General features: G+C 38.4%; 1 protein-coding gene across 9 annotated transcripts in view; it reads right to left on the bottom strand.

Annotated features, from left to right (window-relative positions):
- Window positions 1-23079, bottom strand: part of wdfy3 (WD repeat and FYVE domain containing 3) — a 406146-nt gene that overhangs the window by 59768 nt on the left and 323299 nt on the right. For 7 of the 9 annotated variants that reach the window (XM_072594588.1, XM_072594809.1, XM_072594597.1 and 4 more), the window contains 7 exons: window positions 22256-22486; window positions 17151-17216; window positions 16257-16425; window positions 14392-14555; window positions 6383-6531; window positions 1147-1267; window positions 971-1056 (listed from right to left, as the gene is read on the bottom strand). In XM_072594588.1, the coding sequence (XP_072450689.1) occupies window positions 971-1056; window positions 1147-1267; window positions 6383-6531; window positions 14392-14555; window positions 16257-16425; window positions 17151-17216; window positions 22256-22486 (986 nt within the window). The remainder of the gene's footprint in view (window positions 1-970; window positions 1057-1146; window positions 1268-6382; window positions 6532-14391; window positions 14556-16256; window positions 16426-17150; window positions 17217-22255; window positions 22487-23079) is intronic. The other 2 variants (XM_072594977.1, XM_072594723.1) reach the window with 1 other exon arrangement.

Consider the following 23079-nt stretch of genomic DNA (forward strand, 5'->3'; position numbering starts at 1 on the left):
TTTCCCATATTGACTATTGCTAATCAGTCCTTGCCTTTCCCAATACATGTAAATCCTGTCCCTCAGGATCCCATCCAACAACTGATTTCAGACACATCGGTCTATAGTTCCCTAACTTTTCCTTACCACCTTTCTCCTTAAGTCCATCAGAAGCTTTCTCATTACTCTAAGCTTTCTATCAGCTTAAAACAAATAAATTGCCTTTTAAATAAACTGGTTCAGCTTCAGACAGCTGACGGCATGAAATTGAGTCAGTGGCAAAGAAACAAGCCAAAATAAAAATGGCTTCAGCATTCCAATATTGTTTGGAGGAAATTTCTGCTCATGCAGTACTGAACATCAGACAAGAGTCTACAATTTAGATGCAGCCACTGAGACAGATAACTGATGATTAGGTAGACCCTAATTATTGAGGGCATACAAGTAGAACCTGACTGACTTTGGATAAGGGTGCACATGCAGATGAGGAATAATAAGGGACCAATGATGCTGGAATTAGAAAAGGACCATTGTGGGTGATTCTCTGGCTAGAAAATTTCAGATAAGAATGGAACCAAGCAAAAGCAGTCCTACCCAACTGGATGATGGTGGAGACAGAGTGGAGGACGATGGTGTGGTCAACCATACTCAAGGTAACATAGGCTTAAAACTCTTAAACCAATAGAACTAAAAATAGAAAAATTAAAACTTAAATGTTTTCTTGAGTTTTATATAAGGTCTTCTAACTAAAATAATCACTGTCCCCTCCACAGATGTTGCTTGACCAGCTTAGTTTTCTCAGCTCTTTATTGTTTCAGATTTCTAGCATCTGCCATGTTTTCCTTTTGTATTGGTGTAACTATCAAGTGCAATTAATTCATACCAAATTGGACTCACCTGAATCAACGTGTGAAATCCGATATGATTTAAACTCTTATTTGCAGTATTCTTACTAACAAAACTGAAGAAGAGCAACAATTATTTTTCCTACCTTTGATACACTTTATTTCGAACACCTTTTTGGAAGGCTAAGAGATAGTTTCGCCCATCCCCAGAGAAAACTTCAACTGCAATAGGCTGAAGGAGAGAATAACTTGTAAAAGTTTATGATAAATTATTTTAATAAGCAAATAATAGATGAATCAAAGAATACAAAATGATTCCAACCTGTAGGAGATAACGTCTCTTATGCACTTCTTTGATGTCTTCATAAGCAAATTTACTGCAAGTCCTCTTCAGCTGACTCTGCCCTTGACGTGCTCCTCTTGGAATGATAGGCTCATGTGTGCTAGACGAGTCAAAGGAAAAAATAAGATAAAGCTAGGTCTGACATAGTTTGCTTGTTTTTGTAATAGATAAGTTGAAGTTACAAATCATACATTCCTTTTCTCCTTCAGAATAGCTGTCAACACTAATAAAAATACTATGTGTAATACTTCACAATGTTTCACTGCAGAGCAAAGATGGATTCCTGAAGGTATTGCTTGATTAATTAATGTACATTCATTTAAATTAGATAAAGATTTCATTAGCCACACATGGTAACTCAACTATATCTCAGTCTCTAGTGAGTTAAGGAACATTATAATTAGCTTCAACATCCCTGGATTGCAGCTACATCTGCCAGGAAATATATTGTCATGGCATGCCATCCTCAACCTTCTTGCACCATGCTCATATATCCACTATTCTGCAAACACTGATGTCTGTCATCCAACCATAACTAGCTTGACCCGGTTTTTCTCATGCCCTCCACTTTACCTTCTAGAAGGAATCTCTCAAGCCTTTCAACTCTGATTAAATGACCAAAATACTGGCATTTTCTCTGTTGGATGCTACTGGAAAAGTTCTGTCTCCTCCTGCGTCTTTCACTACTTCTGCATTTGCCTAATGTCTCCAAGTGGAATTTTTAGCATATGTATTAGCATCTATATGTTTAAGGTCTCCATTTTCTTCCACTGATATTTATTTATTGTTTAGAGTTGAGGCACACAAAAAACTGAATAAAATGCAGCCTTTTGAGTTTTTGACCTTGTTACAAGTTTGTGTTATTAGTACTTTTTTTGTGTTCATAAAATTACTTTGGGTTATTCAGTCGTCCTAACTTCTATATCACATCTACCATTTTGTGTTATCACATGTCCTAAACAGACAAACTAATCTGCTTGTTCCAATGTAACTCCATCTACTTCAACTTCCATTTGAGTTTTTTCTAACATATTCCTTCAAATTAACTTTGTTTTTGACGTTTTGGTGTTCATTCTAAATTGATATCCTAAACCTCCAGATTTTACTTAATAGTTTGTAGGGCATCTTCTGTAAATAGTGTTATGCGTCAGTTTGTTATCTTCTTGCTTCTAATGTTTACCTCTGGTGTCTATCTATCTGAATGCTTACTCTGTGCATAGATTTGATAATTTTTTGTTGCAGTACAGCATTTTCTGATACACCTCTCTTTGTTTGAAACAGATCAGATTGTCCCTCCTCTCATATGATGCTTGTTATTTCCATCCATGAAATGCTCTGTATAAATATCACGTCATTGTCATCACCTCTCACCATCATGTTTATTAATTCTTGTTGATAAATATGATTAAAATATTTTTAGTAGTCTATGTGGCATATGTTAATATGTTTGTTTGAATGTGCTTATTTAACGAGGATATTTCTTCAGTTAAATATTCCTTTTCCTCCTTGTGGTCAAAAGTCACAGTAAATGACTTAATGAATAGTGAATGCGTTAAGATCACTGAATACATCTTTTAGCATAACTCTGTACCTCCAAGGGCTTCTAGATGTTATGTTGTTACTTATTTTTTGCATGGAGGTTTTCCCATGCTCTTTAGTTTCTTGAAAGAACTTGAAAGTAGTCCTGGGATTTATATATTAATGAATCAAATCCTGCAACCCATTCTAAAAGATGAAAGACTTAACAGCAATCATTATATGACATTATGATCTTTTGCTATAAATTCTGTGTCCTATTATCTTGCTCCATTAGCTTCAAAACATTTTTTCCCTCTAATATAGAGTCAGACCCTTCGGTCCAACCAGTCCATGCCGAACATTATTCTAAACTAAACTAATCCCACCTGCCTGCTCCTGACTCATATCCTTCCAAACCTTTCCTATTCATGTATCTAAGTATCTTTTAAACATTGCAATTGTACCTGCATCCACCACTTCCTCAGGAAGTTCATTCCACACACGAACTACCCTCTGTGTAAAAAAAATTGCCTCATGGCTTTAAGTCTCTCCTCTCACCCTGAAAATATATTCCCTAGTCTTGAATTCCCCCATCCTAGGGAAAAGACAACTACCATTAACTCTATCTATACCTCTCATTATGTTATAAACTGCTTTCAGGTCGCCCCTCAATCTCCTACAATCCAGTGAAAAAAATCCCAGCCTATCCAGCCTTTTTTCATAACTCAAACCTTCTATGCCCAGCAACATCCTGGTAAATTTCTTCGGAACCCTCTCCAACTTGCTAATATCCTTCCTATAACGGGGCGACCAGAACTGGAGGCAATATTCCAGAGGAAGCTCGCTCCACCAATGCTCTGTACAACCTCAACATAACGTCCCAAGTCCTATACTCAAAAGACTGAGCAATGATGGCAATCATGCTAAGTGTCTTTTTAAACACCTATGTGGGACGCAAACTTTACAGAATTATGCACCTGCACCTGTAGGTCCCTCTGTTCTACAACACTACCCAAGGCCCTACCTGTAACTGTATAAGCCCTACCCTTGTTTGTTGTACCAAATGCAATACCTTGCATTTACCTAGATTGAACTCCATTTTCCATTTTTTAGCCCACTGACCTATTTGATCAAGATCCCTTTGTAATCTTAGAAAACCTTCATTGTCTACTATGCCACTGATTTTGGTGTCATTTGCAAACTTATTAACCATGCCTTCTATGCTGTCATCCAAATCATTTATTTAAGTGAGAATCAAAAGACGACCCAGAAACGAGCCCTTTGGAACACTGCTGGTCACAGGCCTCCAGTCCAAAAAGCAACCCTCCATCTCGGTCTCCTGCTGTTAAAACCAATTATGTTTCCAATTGGCAGGCTCAACCTGAATCCCATGTGACCTAACTTTACTAATTAATCCAGCATGTGGAACCTTGTCAAAGGCGTTACTAAAATCCAAATAAACAACATCTACTGCACTAACAATCACCTTTTTGGTAACTTGCTCAAAAAATCTCAATCAAATTTGTGAAACACATCATACTGCTTAGCCCATAATTTGCCTTCTCAAGAAAGTTTTCAAAATAAAAATGGCAAACAATGGATTAGTATAGGGAGGTTACATTAAAATTATTTGAAACACTAGGTAGGCCCCAGCCAAAATACCGCATACATGTTTGATCACTGCCTTCCAGGAAATGGGTGAGGGTACAAAGAAGATTTACAAGCAATTGGAGAATTTTAACTTGGATAAAATAGTGATCAGGTTGGGCTTGTTTTCTTTGAAACAGATGATGCTGAGTAAAGATATAATAGAGGTATATAAAATTATGTGGAGGATAGATAGAGTTGAAAGAAAGGGTGTTCAGAAGGCAGAGAGCATAGACTTAAAAGTACACAAAAACAGAAGTTGCTGAAAAAGCTCAGCAGGTCTGGAAGCATCTGTGAAGAGAAATTAAGTTAAAGTTTCAGGTCCAGTGACCCTTCCTCAGAACTCAGATTTAAAGTAGTTGGCAGAAGGTTTGGATGGCCATGGAGGAAAGCTTTTCCTCAACTGTAAGCGTTCAGGCTGAAATGCCATGTCATATTTGCTGTAACCTGTGGAGCTCAGACCAAGAAATGGAAAGTTTGATAATGTTGGATAACACTTTTAATGGTACTGACATGGTGGGCCGAATGCTCTTCTTCCATGCTGTACATTGTTGATGTTTTCTTTTGAGCATGAGGCAAGAATCAGCTGTGCTAATCCCCTCTGGTTAATTAACGTGTTAATATTCACCATCATAAATTCATGCAAAAAGGCAGATGATAATGACAAATCACTAGTTAACAGCTAATGCCCAGAAGACAATGCTATAACTTCAACTGAATTACTGTTTGCAGAAAAAAAAGAGAATAATTGGAAAAGTAGTATTAATAAATAAATTACATTCCAGATTTAAAAAACACCATCTCAAAATCTCTGTTCATACACACCAAATTCATGCTTATCAATAAATATTGGGAAGAAATACTAACAACAGTAAAGATTAAAACAAGACAAATTGAAGGTGATGGATGGTAAACCTTCACATTTCCTCATCTTCCACCTCGGGAGCGTACACCACACAACTTGCACATTGAATTCACCAGTTTCCAAATTTTCCCTCCCCCCACCCCATCCCAGATCCAACTCTCTGTCTCAGATCCACCCTCTTGACCTGACCTACCTGTCCATCTTCCTTCCAACCTATCTGCTCCACACTTCCTACTGAATTCTCAGAAACACCTCCTAAATTCGCCCACCTTTGCCATACCACCTACCTTTCCCCCAGTCCCAAACCGCTCCCCACCATTTATTTCTCAGCCCCCTTCCCTAGTCCTGAAGAAGGGTTATGCCCAAAACGCCAACTCTCTAGCTCCTCGGATGCTGCCTGACCTGCTATGCTTTCTTCAGCGCCATACCTTTTCAACTCTTACTCTCCAGCATCTGTAGTCCTCACTTTCTCCTAATTCTCATGTCATACCTACTATTCAAATTCACTAAGTATTCAGTAAGAATAGACGCACCATCATACATACTCCGCTGAATAATCCAAATTTTCATATAAAATGATGCATTCTGCTGAACTTAAATAGTTCCATATTTAACTGTTAAAGCAAAATAAAAATAACACAATATTTAGATCTCTTCCTCAGCTGAGTGACTGGAGCAGCAGTGATAAAACGGCTGGAAGAGACTATGGGCTAAAAAAAAGGGCCAAACCTATGCAGAATTTCATCACCAAATATGGAACAGTGGCTCTCAAAATGTTTGCTGTAAACATGAAAAGTTGATAACTGACACATTTGGATGGATTTTTGGAAATTATCAACTCCTTTATATTCTTCCTTAGTTACATTAATTGTTTATTGATAATTATTAGAAAAACAGTATTCAAACTGGACTCATTTTTTTTATTAGGAAAAGAAGAATTGCTACTTTCTTTACAAAATAAAGAAACATTGAAAGTAGTTAACAACATCTTACTACAGGCCAGCATTGCTGATCTTCTGAAGTTACAATACAAAATCAGGCAGAAGAATAATAGACAAATCAGAGGTTACCACTTATAGATCATTAATCTAATTTTGTTTGATCAAGGCTATCCTTCAATCCAGAACTTCGAGATTACAATAACATTTAGTCAACATTACAGTGAAACAAAAGAAATGTACTCACTTTAGAGGCAGAGTTTCAATATCACGGATTTCCCTAGTTGCAGTCATTGTGAAGCCATCAATCACATAGAAATGCTCTTTGCCGAACAAGAGAAGACCTTCACTGGTGTCCAGTCCCTGAACTCTAGCACATCTGTACATGTGCTGAATCTATAACAGATCAGATACATACAAGTGTGCTTCATTATCTGACAGATAAAAAGTCAAGATCACAAAGTATGCAGTTAAACACAAGTCCAGCCTCCATTGTATGTCAATATTACATCATAGTTTTTGAAATTAATGTTTAACCAAATGCTTCTTGCTTAAAAAAAATGCTGTCCAATTTTCTGAGCATTTCCTCTTTTAGTTTCAGATTTCCAACACCAATAATATGTCTTTTGCATTAAAATGTAATGCTTCCCACTAACGTACTGGAAAAGTTAACATTTTCACCAAAAATCTTTTGGGCAGAGTTAGGAAACTGGATCCTTAAAAATGCACAGGATTTCAATTAATGGACTTAAAACCACTCGCTGGTGAATCATTACAGATGCTGGCACATATGAGTAACAAGAGGTTCTCTAATTTTCAGATGAATTGGTCCAGGTCATGATTGTGATGAAGGCTTTTATTGCTACCTGATCAACCGACAATCATGGTAATCACCAATTCCTGCTGCCATGCCTCTCTGTTGGGATTGCATTTTGGTAAATGGCGGTTAGAGATGGGTAGTGCATAAGTCAGAAAGATAGCATGATGGGACAGCCAGTGATCAAGGCCACTAATGAAATGCTACTCTTTAATTCAACTGAACATAAAGTAAGGATGTTATCCTCTGCTTACACAGGGCATTGGTGTAACTACATCTCAAATACTGTGGATAGTTTTGGTCTCCTTATTTAAGGAAGGACGTTAACAAGTTACAGGCAGTTCAGAAGAAGTTTATTGGTTTGATATCTGGACTAAGTGGGCAGTCTTATGAAGAAAGCTTGGACAGACTGGGCATGGTGTTTAAAACAGTGAAGAATAGATTGCTTCATGATAAGGACCTGAATGGTTTCAACAACGTGGATGTGGACTATTTCGTCTTGCAGTTCAGTCCAGAACAAAGGAAGATTTTTAAAATTAGGGGTCACCCTTTTAGGGCAAAATGAGTGTTTGTTTTCTCTCAGTGATTTGTGCAACATTGGAACACTCTCTCAAAAGATATAGAAGGCAAGATCATTGAATATTTTTAGGTGGTGGTGGTTTGTTTCCCTTGTCTAATGAGATTCTTAGGTTATTGGAGGGATCGATGGGAATTTGGAATTTGAAACAAAAAGTGATCAGCCATGATCTTATTGAATGACAGAGCAGGCTTGAGGGGCCAAATGGTCTATTTTTGCTTCTAAATCCTAATTGTGTATGTACTTTTAGCAACAAGGCTTCACGCTTTGAACTCAAACTGAAAGAAGTATTTTGTGATTAATTACAAAGTCATAAGGGTGTTTTTCTAATTGATGTAAATGTATATACAAGGAGATACCTTTTTCAGGCACTGTCTCTGTGTAGGTCAGTTTATTAAAATTCAGGCTTTCATTCGACATTAACATTCTTCTGACAGGAAGCACCTAATGTGCCTTTCTTTTATTGCTAATTTATTGGTCTACTTTCCCTTTTTTCTACCTTTAGATTTTCAACATTTGCTTTTTACATTTTGTAAAATTTTCTTACATAAATTAACATGAGCAGAGCTACTTGCAATCTACTGTTCCTTAAAAAAATAAATTACAAATAAAAAAGCACAAACAGGAAGAAAATACTGGAGGTAAAGAGATTGGAGAATGAGCAAAATAAAATAAAGCAATTTAAATATGAATTATCCTGATGATTAATCATATTAGAATATTCACAGCAATCTACATTTAACTTGCTGATCTACTTTCGACAAATAAATTCTGACATTAACACTAAATATCAAGACACAAAAATAATTTAGTTTTCTTACTGAATTTATAACAATGAAATACATCATTGAAAAATTTAGAATCTTAATGAAATTCCTGGTACTAAGCTCATGCTTTTGTAATAGCCCTATTTCCTGTCATATATCTGTTGATTTACTTTAACATCTGTAATGTGAAAAGAAATTGAAGCTTAAAAGTGTTACTGATAGCAGACCACCTGACATTTGTTATGAGCCAAAGAATGAGGTGAGAAATAATACTGTGATAATTTTAACATTTTGTAATGTATTCAGCATGCATTCAAAGCAGAAACACAGTTTTATGATCTTGAAGGAGCCAATAAACCACTCAGGTTTTGACCTTGAACCAATGATATAGAATTGTGTTACTGCAATCTTGATCATCTATTCTTAACATGCCTTTTCTGCCAGATAACTTGCATAGTGATCTTGCAAGAAACATTCTGGATTTTGGACAATGACCTTCCATCAGTCACTTGATGTTATTAGTGTGCACTTGAATCTTCTTTAAATTCCAGATTCCCGGTAGTTCTTTTGACATTTTTTGTAGAGTTCACAAAGACACCAGGTTACTCAGCTGTTTCTTTACAAGCAGTATGCACAATTTCCCAAGCTAATCTATCCCCAACCATCCACTTTGTATGCCTGCTGTGGGAGTGAAGGGGAAAACAGCAAATCTTGCTCAGTTCTTTCATGTTGCATTCATTGCTCGAACAGCTTCTTGATTTCATCAGAGAATCAATAATCATTGCCTCCTCCCAAATTACCTTCCACAATGTTTGTTCACTTGTGGAAGAGGGCCTTGCCATCTATGACCTCATTGTGGAAGATTATACTTATATCACTGCTTTAGTGAAAACCTGGCTCAGGTGATTTGTGAGCTTAGTGAAGCTTTTAAACTGGGCACAACCTCCATGGGAGTCTGCTCTGCAAGGGTAGTCTTCATCACCAAAACTCCTCTTGATTTGTCTCTTTTTCCTGGCATCTCCACTGAGCAATGTCACATCTATCAAAGTCCTGAGCCATTTCTCAGCAAGATATCCTCATTATTTCCCCCCTGTGTGATTTTTCTATGTCTTGATCTCTATTTCAGCTCATTTTGCTCTTTTTTTTCTCTGGGCTCACCGTCAACCAGACTTGGCTCAACTGTTTTCTCTATGAGCTTTGATATTCACAGCCAATTCCTTGGCAATCTTATACAGCCTCTTGATTCCTACTTAATCACATGCACAGTCAAAGCCAACCCTGATCACTTCCCTCACCATTCACATCCCACCACTCCCATCTAAATATTTCTTCCAGGTCTGACCTTGGGGAAAGAAACATTTTCCATTAGCACTTCTAATGGTACTTTCATACTTACAAATTTTGAGCCCTGGTCATTCCCCTTGGTACAGTTCCACCTTAATTCCTTAAGCCCAAGGGATGCAAACTTGTATGTGCATGATTCCTAAATAATTTAGCAATTCATTGGCAGACCTGGCTGAACTGCATAAAGCATCAATCACTGGATCTTCAGAATCTCTGCTCACTATTCCAGTCATCATGAATACAAAGAACAATTCCTTAACTCCTTAAACCTTCTAACACATTACTTCCAAAAATAGGTGCAAGGCTGTTAAGATGAATAAGACCATCCATTCTGTTATCTCTATGACGCGCCTTTCCTTGCCTACCTCGGCAAGTGTTTTCTTATCCAATTTTGAATTTTTATTCTTCTTTATTTCCACTTCTATTTTTTCTTATGTCCTTGTCAAACTCATCTCAACCCTTTCACCTATTAAACTGACCAGCCAATGTCTCTCCTGGTCCCCCTGATACAGTAAATAATTAGGACCATCAAGAGCAGGAGCAAACCAATCAGCTTTCAACTCTGTTCGGTTTTTCAACTGGATCAGAGCTGAACTGCACTTCAACTCAATTTTCTAGATTTGTTTAATTTTGGTTGGTATTGTTTCCAAAGAGAAGGCTATCCAGCAACATTCTGAAACTCCTATTCTTTTCATATCCATAACCTGTTTGGTTCAATCTTTTTCCAAATTTACTACCCTTTGTATGGGAAAAAGGAGACTCCTCTTTTCTTACAAAATGAGTCCCATCTACAATTTCCTTTTTTTCTCCTAGTTCTTGCAAGTATTACCATATCCTAATTCCATATCTATCTTTTTCCTAACTCTACATTTGACTATCTCCAGGTTTCTGCCTTTGAACTGCACAAAATCAGCCTTAATCAAAATTACAAATGAGAATCACCATGTGAAATGTCAGCATTTACAGGATCCCTCCTCATGCCTCTTGAATGATATCTGGTCTTTAATCACACCAGAGAACATCCTGTGCTAGTTCTCTCCTTATACCATAATCTCTGGGCTATACTTAGGACCCCTCTTTGGTGCTTACCTATTTTTCTCCAACATCTTGTCCCAGGCAAGATTACTGAAGATGTGGTATCATTTTTAATGTGCTCCCATGATACCCAACTGTACTTTGACCCCTTTACTTTCTCTGTTGTCAGACTAGTCCTGCAGTTTTCTTCAATTAAACACTAAGACAACTAAAGCCATTATTTCTGGCAACTGCCACAATCTCTATTGCCTACCTATAGATTTCATTTCTCTCTCTGGCTACTGTCTTAGGATGAACAATACGGTTGAAACTGGAGTATCTTACTTGATCAAAGTCTGGCTTCAAACTGTATAATTCAATGCTTACTTGTATCTCAACATTTGCTGGCAGTCAGTCATAACGATGCAGACTCAAGGAATCAAATAGCTCACTACTGTGTCCAACTTACATTTCCCGTCTCAATCCAGCTGTTTTTCAAACCTCACCCATGGTATATTAATACTCTACTGATAGATGACTTCCTTCAAAATTATGCTGGCTATATGCCAATTGCAACAAGAACACCCCATCCATTACCCTCTGACCTACACTGCCCCCTGGTAAATGAATGTCTTAAGTTTAAAGCTATTTATGTTCTAATTCTTCATGCCTTTGCTCCTCCCTATAATTGCTGGGACCTCTTCCGTAGAATCATAGAATCCCTACAGTGTGGAAGCACTCCATTCCGCCCACTGAGTCCACATTGATCCACTGAACAGCATCCCACCCAGATGCACCCCCCTACCCTATCCCGGTAACCCTGCATTTGCCATTGCTAATCCACCTAGCCTGCACATCCCTGGACACTATGGGCAATTTAACTTAACTTGCACATCTTTGGACTGTGGGAGGAAGCCCACGAAGACATGGGGGGAATGTGCAAACTGCATACAGACAATCAGCCTAGGGTGGAATCGAACCTGGATCCCTGGCACCGAGAGGCAGCAGTGCTAACCACTAAGCTGTCGATATCTTCCAAGAATCCTTTGCTCCTTGATCACAGAACTCTCATACATCCCACATACCCTTCACTACACCTAGTGATTAAACTCTGGCATTCCCTTGCTATAACTCTGCCTGTCATTTCAATTGCATTTTCCAATGATGTTTATAAAATATCTTTTTGACCAAATATTTGGTTATCTTTCTTAAGATCTCTTCTTTTGACCAGGTGTAAATATTTGTCTGTTATGCTGTGAATCACAGAAAAGCAGGTGGTTATCACCCAGCTTATAATGCCTGTACCAGCTCTCCAACAAGGATTGTGACTGAGTGCCATTCTCCTGCTTTTGCACATTATTTCTACTCAAATAATGATTCAAATCTTCTTGAATGCCTCAAATGACTTTGTCTCTACCACATTTCTAGGCAGTGAATTCTACTCTACTTATTATGTGAGAAAGGTCTTACCATCACATTTGTAACATGTTTGCCAGTCACTAGATCTGTACCCACATGTTCACAATCCTTTATAAATGGGATCTGTTTCTCCATAGACCTCTCATGATTTTGAAGATCTCTGAGGTCTCTTCTTCGCCCTTTTCTCTCCAAAACAGTGCTGAAAATGTGTTGCTGGAAAAGCGCAGCAGGTCAGGCAGCATCGAAGGAGCAGGAGAATCGACATTTCGGGCATAAGCCCTTCTTCAGGAATGAGGAAAGTGTGTCCAGCAGGCTAAGATAAAAGGTAGGGTGGAGGCACTTGGGGGAGGGGCATTGGAAATGCGATAGGTGGAAGGAGGTCACGGTGAGGGTGATAGGCCGGAGTGGGGTGGGGGCAGAGAGGTCAGGAAGAAGATTGCAGATTAGGAAGGCGGTGCTGAGTTTGAGGGATTTGACTGAGACAAGGTGGGGGAAGGGAAATGAGGAAACTGGAGAAGTCTGAGTTCATCCCTTGTGGTTGGAGGGTTCCTAGGCGGAAGATGAGGCGCTCTTCCTCCAACCGTCGTGTTGCTTTGGTCTGGCGATGGAGGAGTCCAAGGACCTGCAGTCCTTGGTGGAGTGGGAGGGGGAGTTGAAGTGTTGAGCTACGGGGTGGTACACTTTCCTCATTCCTGAAGAAGGGCTTATGCCCAAAACGTCGATTCTCCTGCGCCTTCAATGCTGCCTGACCTGCTGCGCTTTTCCAGCAACACATCTTCAGCTCTGATCTCCAGCATCTGCAGTCCTCACTTTCTCCTCTCCAAAACAGTCCCAACTTCTCTAATCTATCGTCATAACTGAAGTGTCCCATCCCTGGAACCAATCCTGTAAATCTGTACTCTTCTCTTCCCAATATGTTCACATCCTTCCTATAATGTAGTGTCCAGAAATGTGCACAATACTCCAGCTGAGATCTAAAAGTTATCTTGTATTTTTTCAATATCATATCCTTGCTCTTGTACTCTACATCAATTTGATGTCGTCCTTTTGGAGTTTTACACTGTCCTCAGTTGACAATGCTTCTGAGTTTTGCATCATCTGCAGACTTTCAAACTGCCCCATGCACATCAAGATCTAAATCATTAACATTTTCAGGAGAAATAAGGGAACCTCAGGGGCCTCCACTATGAACCATTTTCAAGCTCCAAAAATATTCGCTGACCACTACTCTGTGCTTCCTACTATTCAACCAATTTTGTAATCAAGTTGCTTCTGCAGCTTTTATTTCATGAGCTATAACTTCTCTCACAAGTCTGTTGTTTCATATTGTATTGAATGCCTTTTGGAAGTCCACACATATCGTATCAACAGTATTAACCTCATTCATCTTGCTACACTACAAAAATAACTTCAGTAAATTAGTCAAACTTGATTTTCCCTTGAGAAATCCATGCTAGCTCTTCCTAAACAACTCATTGCTTTCTACGTGACTATGAATTCTAGCTTAAACAATGCATTTCTAGAAGCTTCCTGACAACTGAAGTTAAACAGACTGGTCTGTAATTGCTGGGTTTATCCTGACAGATGTTTTGGAATCAGGACGTAATGTCTGTAATTCAATCATCTGGCACCACTCCTGAATCGAGGGAAGACTGAAAGATCATGACCAGTGTCCCACCAACTTCCAATCTCACTTCCTCTTTATTAAGTCTGAAGCCTCCTAATGACAGAGCCTTGTTCTACTAAAGTGGTCTGTGAAATTTTCTAACAGTAACAGGCACTATATCAATATAAGTTGCTGTTGCTGTATGAGAATCCCAAGGCTACACTGAATACAAACTTTAGAATCAGTGCTGAGCTATCTTAATTCAATTCAATTGTGGAGCTCATGCTTTTTCCATTCATGTCCCCAGCATGTAAACTGGGTAACTGTCCTGGTTTGATCAATTTAGAACACTTTCAACAGGAAACTGCAGATCAAAAGATAGATTGAGAGAGACAATTAAAGATTGTAATACTAAGATCTGATTTTTAATAAATACTGCTTTTTAACATCTCAACTCTAGTTATTTGGAATCAAGTTAAAGACACAAATATTGTGGAAAGGATTACTTCACTTCGAAAAAGTAGGTCTTCCACATTCACTACTGTTTGTTCAAGCAGGGGAAAGAGGTTTACTGCTGATAGGTTGGAGCAAATTGATGCATACAAAGGGAAATACAGCTAACAACAAGTCAATAATTGGTATGTGAATTGGTGAAGTTCACTGAATCAAGCCAATGAATGCTTGGGGAAAATGCTGCAATGCGTTTCAGTACCTTTTCTCCCTCTTCTAATAACCGTAGCAGGGTCTGGTTGTCTGTCTTCTCTTCTTCATCCATTGAACTTCCCTCAGAGATCTGATCAAGGAAAGGTTCTGTATTGTCTTCATCACCACCATCAGGAGCAGATCGTGAACGTTTCAGTGGCGGCTTCACAATTCCTATGAAAATTTCAAATTTTATATTAATTTATAAATTTAATGCAGAAATATTTGATCTAAACAGGTAACATATAAAAAGATCATAAATCAAATCTAATTTTTAATTAGTTCCAATTGATCTATTAGTGCATTGCTGCAAAAATGTTTATTTCTCAGTGCAGACCATGTGAACACCATTATGTATTTGGTTATTCACTGAATGACTATTTTTATCCATACTTCTTATATTCTTTCATAAAACCTCCCAGAGCCATTTTTAGACCTCTAGTACCAGTACATCTTTGTATATACCTAGGTTATCAGCTCCATGAACCTCTGACTACTATGCAAGTGTATTAATCCACATGAGCTTCACAGACCTCTTCCTTACTATTGAGCTGATAAAACCATGTAATTCCAACATATAAATGATACTTAGGTAGACTTTGTCCTTTAATTTAAAACTACTAATTAGAATTACTTTATTAACATGCATCTGCATGTTTCGGGTACAAGATCCTTTTGACCTTGAGGTTTAAAGTGTTAAGTCATGACATTAGTTGCATAAGTGTTGTGCTTAACCCCTCCTCCTGAGTGCAAAAGTTTAAAGGTGAGCCAAGTAAAGTCTACCTACCATATATGTTCAACACTGAAATTAACACAAATATATCAAGGAATAGGAGTGAAGGTGGATAAATGGATTTGAAATATAGCTCAGTCATAACTTAACCAAGTGGCCTAACAAGATCAAGGATATCAGTGGGAGAGAGCAAGGACTGCAGATGCTGGAGATCAGAGTCAAAAAGTGTGGTGCTGGAAGAGCATAGCCAGTCAGGCAGCATCCGAGGAGGAGTATCGATGCCTTGAGCATAGATCTTATGCTCGAAATGTCGACTCTCCTGTTCCTTGGATGCTGCCTGACTGGCTGTGCTTTTTCAGCGCCACACTTTTTGACTCAAAGATACAAGTTATCTACTCTTGCTCCCAGGATCCTAAAATTCCAATTTTATTTTTCCTTCTGAAACCCTATTACAGATTTTACATACACAATTAATTGAAGATTAAGTTACTAATAATTCAACTCTGGAAAATGGAATGCGTGCTCTTAGCGTGATGTGGTGTCACCGGAATGTGTTAAGACACTTCACAGAATGAACTGCCAACGCAATGCAGTAACTATTAGGGTGGCACAGTGGCTCAGCGGTTAACACTGCTGTTTAATGGCACCAGGCACCTGGGTTCCACAGTCAGGCGACAGTCTGTCTGGCGTTTGCACATTCTCATGTGTGTGGGGCTCCTCTGGGTGCTCTGGTTTCCTCCTACAGTCCAAAAGGTATGTGGGTAAGGTGGATTGGCCATGCTAAATTTCCAATTGCGTCCAGGGATGTGCAGGCTAGGTTGATTAGCCATGGAAATGCAGGGTTACAGGAATAGGATGGGGTGGGGTGGAGTTTTCAGGTCTGGGTGGAATTCTCTTCGGAAGGCCAGTGTGGACTTGATGGGCTGAATAGTCTGATTCCACATCGTAGGAAAATCCTAGCTCAATTTGAGATGGCAGCATAGGCCAGGAGCAACAAACATTCATTATTTGGATAAATCATTCGAAAAAAAGCGAAATCACAGCAATTTTTTTTACATTATAGCTGAAATGTAGGCTCAGACCTACTCCTAGATATTCAAGGATTTAAATATCTACCGGTTGCTTCCTGTATATACACTAACCTTTGACTCTTGCAATTGTATCTTCTCCATGCTCTGGTTCATGATGTGTGGCTTCACCCTCTGAACTCTCTTCAATTGTATCCGGATACATCGTAGGATTTCCAGCAGATAGCCGCAAGTAGTACTCTTTACTGTCATAGCTGATAGCTCTGCGGTAGCGAGCAGGTTTCTATAAAAGCAAAATCCAGACAGTATATTTCTACACACTAGATCAGATAATTCTTTTTAAACTGAACTAATCCTGATCCTTACTGATGAGAAAACACTGCACATCATAAGAAATACATAAAAGGTGTTTGTAGCAGCCAGCCATAGGCTTATGATGTGTGAGGAAGATAATAAACTGCCAAAACAAATTAATATTCACAAGCTTTATGTTGAACATTACTTCAGTAACATGCTTTAGCAAAATTTGTGCTGAGACACAATAATTAACACTGAATATCAAATAAACTGAACATTGTGTAGACATCTTAAAATTATTTATTATATTTTGTACAATTTTTGAAGATGGTTAGGAAAGAAAGAAGAAAAAAGGGCTGACTCAACTAAGTCATCGCATATTTTTGCTGACACTTGGTTTGAAACAATGCAGCTTAAATCACAAGGCCACAAAAATAGCAATGATGTTAATTGAAATGCTAGGGTGAGACACCAAGAAAGCCTGTTAGTGTGCAATATAAAACAGTTTACAAAGATCTATTTTGGTGACAAAGTGCAAAGAAGTAACAAATCCTGCAGTGAAGAGTGAATCATCATCTTATAGCTCAAAAAGATGCATTGGGAGAAGCCAATCGTGAAGCTATGTTACAATGCCCATCATGCAGGTTCATTCACATATATTACTTAATGGGCATAGCAACTCTTGCTCTTGATATTTTTTTCCACATTTACCTTCTCAGAGACCATATTGTCATCATCAAACCAAGGCATCTCAGGCAGTTTACTAGCGTTGAGCAACTAAAATAAGGTATTGAGAATAATCCAGGAAATAAACATCAGATTTTCAGCACACTTGAAATAACCACATAAGTACAGAAGCACACACAAAACATTGCAAGTAGGTGGCAGTGCAGAATCAAAATTAAATAACTTGAAAATTGATTGGGTGAACTCATAAATAAGCAAGTTTCATACGCAACACAATACCTGAAAACACATGTACTACACATACAACTTGTAGTACTGAGATACGAAAGGTCAAATTATGTAGGTATGGCATTTCACTGACCATACTGTGCTTGTCAGAAGTAAACACTACAAACTTGTATCCAGCTTCAAGTGCAAACTTATTTTAATAGACTGTCCGGCTATTGCAATCACATTGCAGGGGTTGGAATGGCACTACAACATTCAGGGCTCCACTTAGGAGTTAGAGGAGAAGCTACAATTAAAACTAAAGTGAATAAAAGACGGAAAGTGATTTCAACTGTTTCTCAAGGAATGACCAAAAGGATTTTGGCCATCACTGAATTAAAGTCATGGTTCAAGAGACAGATCTTCAGTTTCTTTTATTAACATAAGAAGGAATATAATTTTGCTGGGAACATACTATACCACCAGGCCTCTCCTGTTTGTTTGCCCATGGATCCATGCTATAACCAGGGGATCAAATTTCCAGTACAGCTGACAAGAGGGGTAGATAAGTAGTTTCATCTGCAGTTGGTTGCGTATGCCCCAGTTTTGTCACTAACTGGAAGATCTGGGTCAAAATATTTGAGACAGTAAATTAGCTTTCAATTGATAAATCAGCACTCCTCTATACCGTACTATACTTGGAGGAAACGGAGGGTGGCAAGAGCACAAAATGTACTCTCAGTGGGGGATTTTAACATCCACCAAGAGAGTGGCAACAGCCCCAATACTAATCAAGCTGGTCATGTCATAAAGGACATTGATGCTATACTGGGTCTGTGGCATGTGGTGATGGAGTCAATAAGAGAGAAAAGCATACTTTACCTCATCCTCACCAATCTACTTGCAGTAGATGCACATGACCATGACAGTATCACTATGACTGACTCGTCCTTGTGGAGATGAAGTCCCAACTTCACATTGATAGTGCCACACAACACATGTAAGGTATTCTCAATGTGCCAAATGGGACAGATTTCAAACAGATTGCACAATTCAGAAATGGCATCCATGAGGTGTTGTGGGTCATCAGCTGAAGAATCATTCTCCAACATAGCCTGCAACCTTATCGTTCAGTGTATTCCCCACTCTATTACTACTATATGCCAGGGGATTAATCCTGGTTCAATGAAGAATGCAGGAGCAGCACCAGGCATTCCTAAAAATGAGGTGTCAACTTGGTAAAGTTACAAAGCAGATTACACGTGTGCTAAACAAAAGTGATGGGTACAGCTAAGCTCTACATGATATCTAGAAATGGCAGGAAGCACAGGACATGTAAAGGCTGAGGGTCCTGACAACATCCTGACAATATTAGATTAGATTCCTTACAGTATGGAAACAGGCCATTTGGCCCAACAAGTCCACACCAACTCTCCAAAGAGTAACTCACGCAGACCAATTCCCCAACTCTATATTTACCCCTGACTAATGCACCTAACACTATGGGCAATTTAACATGATCAATTCACCTGACCTGCACATCTTTGGGTTGTGCGAGGAAACTGGAGCACCAGAAGGAAACCCACGCAGACACAGGGAGAATGTGCAAACTCTACATGGACAGTCGCCCGAGGTGGGAATCGAATTCAGGTCCCTGGCGCTGTGAGGCAGCTTGTGCTAAAACTGAGCCACTGTGCCACCCTTTCCTGAAGTATTACAGAAGACATGTGCTCCAGAACCTGCTGCTCCCCTAGCCAAGCCAGTCCTGTACAGCTACAATATAGAAAATTGCTCAGGTGTGCCCTGTACACAAAAACAGGACAAATCCAAATTGAGCAATTACTGCCACAGTCATAAATAAAATAATGGAATAATAATCAGTGTCAATGCTGCTACCAAGCAACACTTGTTTAGCAATAACCTGTTCCTGTTAGAGTGAAGGGTAGGGTTGGTAAGAGTAGAAAACAATGGATGAGTAAAGATATAGAGGCTCTGGTCAACAAGGAGGCATATAATAGGTATAGACAACCAGGATCAAGTGAATCGTTTTAAGAACATTAGGAGCATTCTAAAGAAGGAAATCAGGATGGTAAAAAGAGGATATGAGATAGCCTTGGCAGTTAAGGTGAAGGATAATCCAAAGAGATTCTACAAGTACATAAAGAGCAACTAGGGAGAAGATAGCGCACCTTAAAGATCAATGAGGTAATCTAAATGTGGAACACAGGAGATAGGGACATTAAACAAAGATTTTGCGTCAGCTTTTACTGTGGAGAAAGAAATGGAGGCTAGCCAAGTCAGTGAAATAAATACTGATGTCTTGAAAACTGTCTATATTACAGAAGAGGTGGTTCTAGAAGTCTTAAAAAAACACAAGTGGATAAATCTCCAGGGCCTGATCACATGCATCCTAGAATGTCATGGGAAGTTAGGGAAGAAATTGCGGAGTCCCTAGCAGAGATATTTGTATCACCTACAGCCAAGGGTGAGGTGCTAGATGTCTGGAGGTTGGCAAATGTTGTGCCTTTATTTAAGAAAGGCTGTAAGGAGAAGGCTGGGAACTATAGACCGGTGAGCTTGACATCAATGGTGGGTAGGTTGTTGGAGGGATTTTGAGAGATAGGACTTACTTGCATTTGAAGAGGCAAGGACTGACTAGGGATAGTCAGCATGGCTTTGTGTGTGGGAAATAGTGCATTAATTGAGTATTATTTTGAGGACACAAACAAAAAGATTGAGGACGACACAATAAAAGATGTTGTCTACATGGATTTTAATAAAGGCTTTGATAAAGTTCAGCATGGTACACTAATTAGTAAAGACAGTCATGAGCGTGGTGCAGTAAGTTTGCAGATAATACCAAATTTGGTGGTATAGTCAACAGTGAAGAAGGTTATCTAAAATTACAAAGGGATCTTGATTAATTGGGACAATGGGCAAAGGAGTGGCAGATGGAGTTTAACTTGAATAAATACAAGCTATTTCAAAACTAACGAAGGCAGGCCTTGTACAGTTAATAACAGGTCCCTTGGTAGTGTTGGTAAACAAAGAGACCAAGGGATTCAAGTACATGGTTCTTTGAAATTTGTGTCAAGGTAGACATGGTGGTTAAGATGGCATTTAGCATGCTTGCTTTCATTGCTCAGTCCACAGTGTACGAGTTGGGACACCATGTTGCAGTTGGACAGGACATTGGTGAGGTCACTTTTGGTGTACAGTTCTGGTCACCCTGCTACAGGAAGGACATTATTCAATTGGAGAGGGTTCAGAAAAGATTTACCAGTATGTTGCCATAACTGGAGGATTTGAGCCATAAGGAGAGGCTGGATAGGCTGGGAGTCTCTTCACTGGAGCATAAAAGGTTGAGGGGTAACCTTTTGGAGATTTATAAAATCGTGACAGACATAGATAAGGTGAATAGCAAAGGTATTTTCCCTGGGGTAGGGGAGCTCAAAACTAGGGTGCATATTTTTAAGGTGAGGGGATAGGAAAGGTTGAATAGGAAAGGTTTAAAGGGATATGTGCCAAATGCAGGCAAATGGGACTAATTTGGGAACTTGGTTGGTGTGGACTAGTTGGATTAACAGGTCTGTTTCTGTGCTGTATGACTCTATAACCTGCTCAATGATGTCCAGTTTGGGTTCTGCCAGAGACAATTAGCTCTTGACTTCATTACAGCCTTGGATCAGACATGGATAGAGGAACTGTATTTTACAATGTGGTGACAGTGACTACCCTTAACATCAAAGCCCTCAAAAAGTGTCAGTGGACTCAAAACATTAACTCTTTTTGCTCCACAAATGCTGCCAGACTGCTGAGTTTCTCCAGCCATTTCTGTTTTTGTTTGTTTCAAATTTCCAGCATCGAGTGTTCTTTGTTTCATGAAAGTAAGTAATACTTGGGCTCAAGACCTTGTTTATTGAAATACATTTTTTAATATATAGATTACTAAGGTCATGAAGATATGATTGAATTCATCAGGGATCAAAACTTAAACCAATGATTAGAATCAATTACATATTCTGGTTTTATTTACTGACTGTTAAATTACTATGAGCTACGATGCAGAATTGGAGAAGTGCTTCCATCACGGGTTACATGAAAAACAGCACAATATCGCAACCATTTCCTCTAAATACAATCAACACAGACCTTCACTTCAACACCTCAATCATACAACTAGAATCTACAGCCAAAGAAAACATGGTAACATTAGTTATATAATGCATGCATTGCTCCTGACCATCACTATGGCCAAACAAAATGGGTAATCTTAAAAATCAATGATGATTATAAAAATAATTGCTGGTCACAACATTGTTAACAAGATATAGCCTTACGAAATGAGAAATAAATAAGCTGCAGGGGACTGTAAATTTAATTCTAAACTTCAGCAAAAAGCAAACAAAAATTTAATTTATGATAGTTTTAGGAAGCTAGGAATACTTCCTGACACACGAGAATGGGGAATACTGTGCATTTTTATTACTTTGACATAATAGTCTATTTAGAGATGGATAGTTGAAGATAGTAATTGCTATGAAGTATCCATTAACCCATTCACATTTGGAAAGGCACACTAGGAATCGTAACTGACATTACTCTTGGACCTGATTTTCACCGTCATACTAACAGACTGGTTTTGTTTTGTCACACAATTTTTTTTGTTAAATTACCAAAGTAATCTTGGGGAAAAAACACTATAGCTTTTAACTTTACAAAAGTTTCTGAATAACTTGCATTTCAAAATATTCAAAAAAGTAAATTCTCAAAAATCAGATATAAAGAAATATTAGATTCCATTAACAATCAAATACAACTTTTACTAATGATTGATATCTTTGGTTTACATGACAATTTCAACAGTTTATGAAGTCATGGAAAAACAACTTCTGTTTTAGAACAGATTTATCAAGACTTACCTGCAGACTGGTGGACTCCTGCTCATTTTCTGGTAAATAAGGATAATGTATATAAAACATGTCATTTCGCACCATCTTCTTTCTCATTCTGCAGGGCCCCTCTGGCATTTCCAACATCCATTTATCAAGATGCGATCCAATTGGAGGACCCCATAAACCTCTTTCTCGCAGTAGCTCGTATTCTATCTGGGCCCATTCTTCAGTCACATACTTGAGGGCATTTTGTTGACGCTGCAAATTAGAAATTTGATTTTTCATTACATTTAGGAAGTGGAAGAGAAAAATAGGCTATAAATTAAATGGTCAATACATACATACTTTCAAATATTGATATTTAACACACATGTCAACATATAAAGTAGCAATAATTTGGCACAGTGGTAGTGTCGCTAACTCTGGGCCAGAAGATGAATCATATCATATCTGAACAGGTTGATTAAAAATCTTCTTACAATGTAGTAATATTAAACATTGAGCTCAATAATAATTAAGTTTTAATAAATGCAGTTGAAGATAGTCTAGGATTGGCAGATTCATTCGGCAAACACGATTTACAGCAAGTCAAGAAATCTGCAGGTGCCTTTGAAATATATGGATTCATCAATTTAATGATCCAATTAAAGGAGAAATTGAAAATCATCAACCACTTTCACAGTCCTTACTAAAAGCCATGTATCTGTATACAGTTGGCTGTTGCGTAAATAGTAGTGAGTGGTCAAGGGTTTTCAGTAACCAATCATCAATATATGAGGTGATAATTTTAACTTCTTCATTGGCTGGTGTTTTCATTGTATATGAAGCTTAATTCACAATGGCACAGAATA

The sequence above is a fragment of the Chiloscyllium punctatum genome, chromosome 1 (genome assembly GCF_047496795.1).
Source record: "Chiloscyllium punctatum isolate Juve2018m chromosome 1, sChiPun1.3, whole genome shotgun sequence".
Lineage (NCBI taxonomy): Eukaryota > Metazoa > Chordata > Chondrichthyes > Orectolobiformes > Hemiscylliidae > Chiloscyllium > Chiloscyllium punctatum.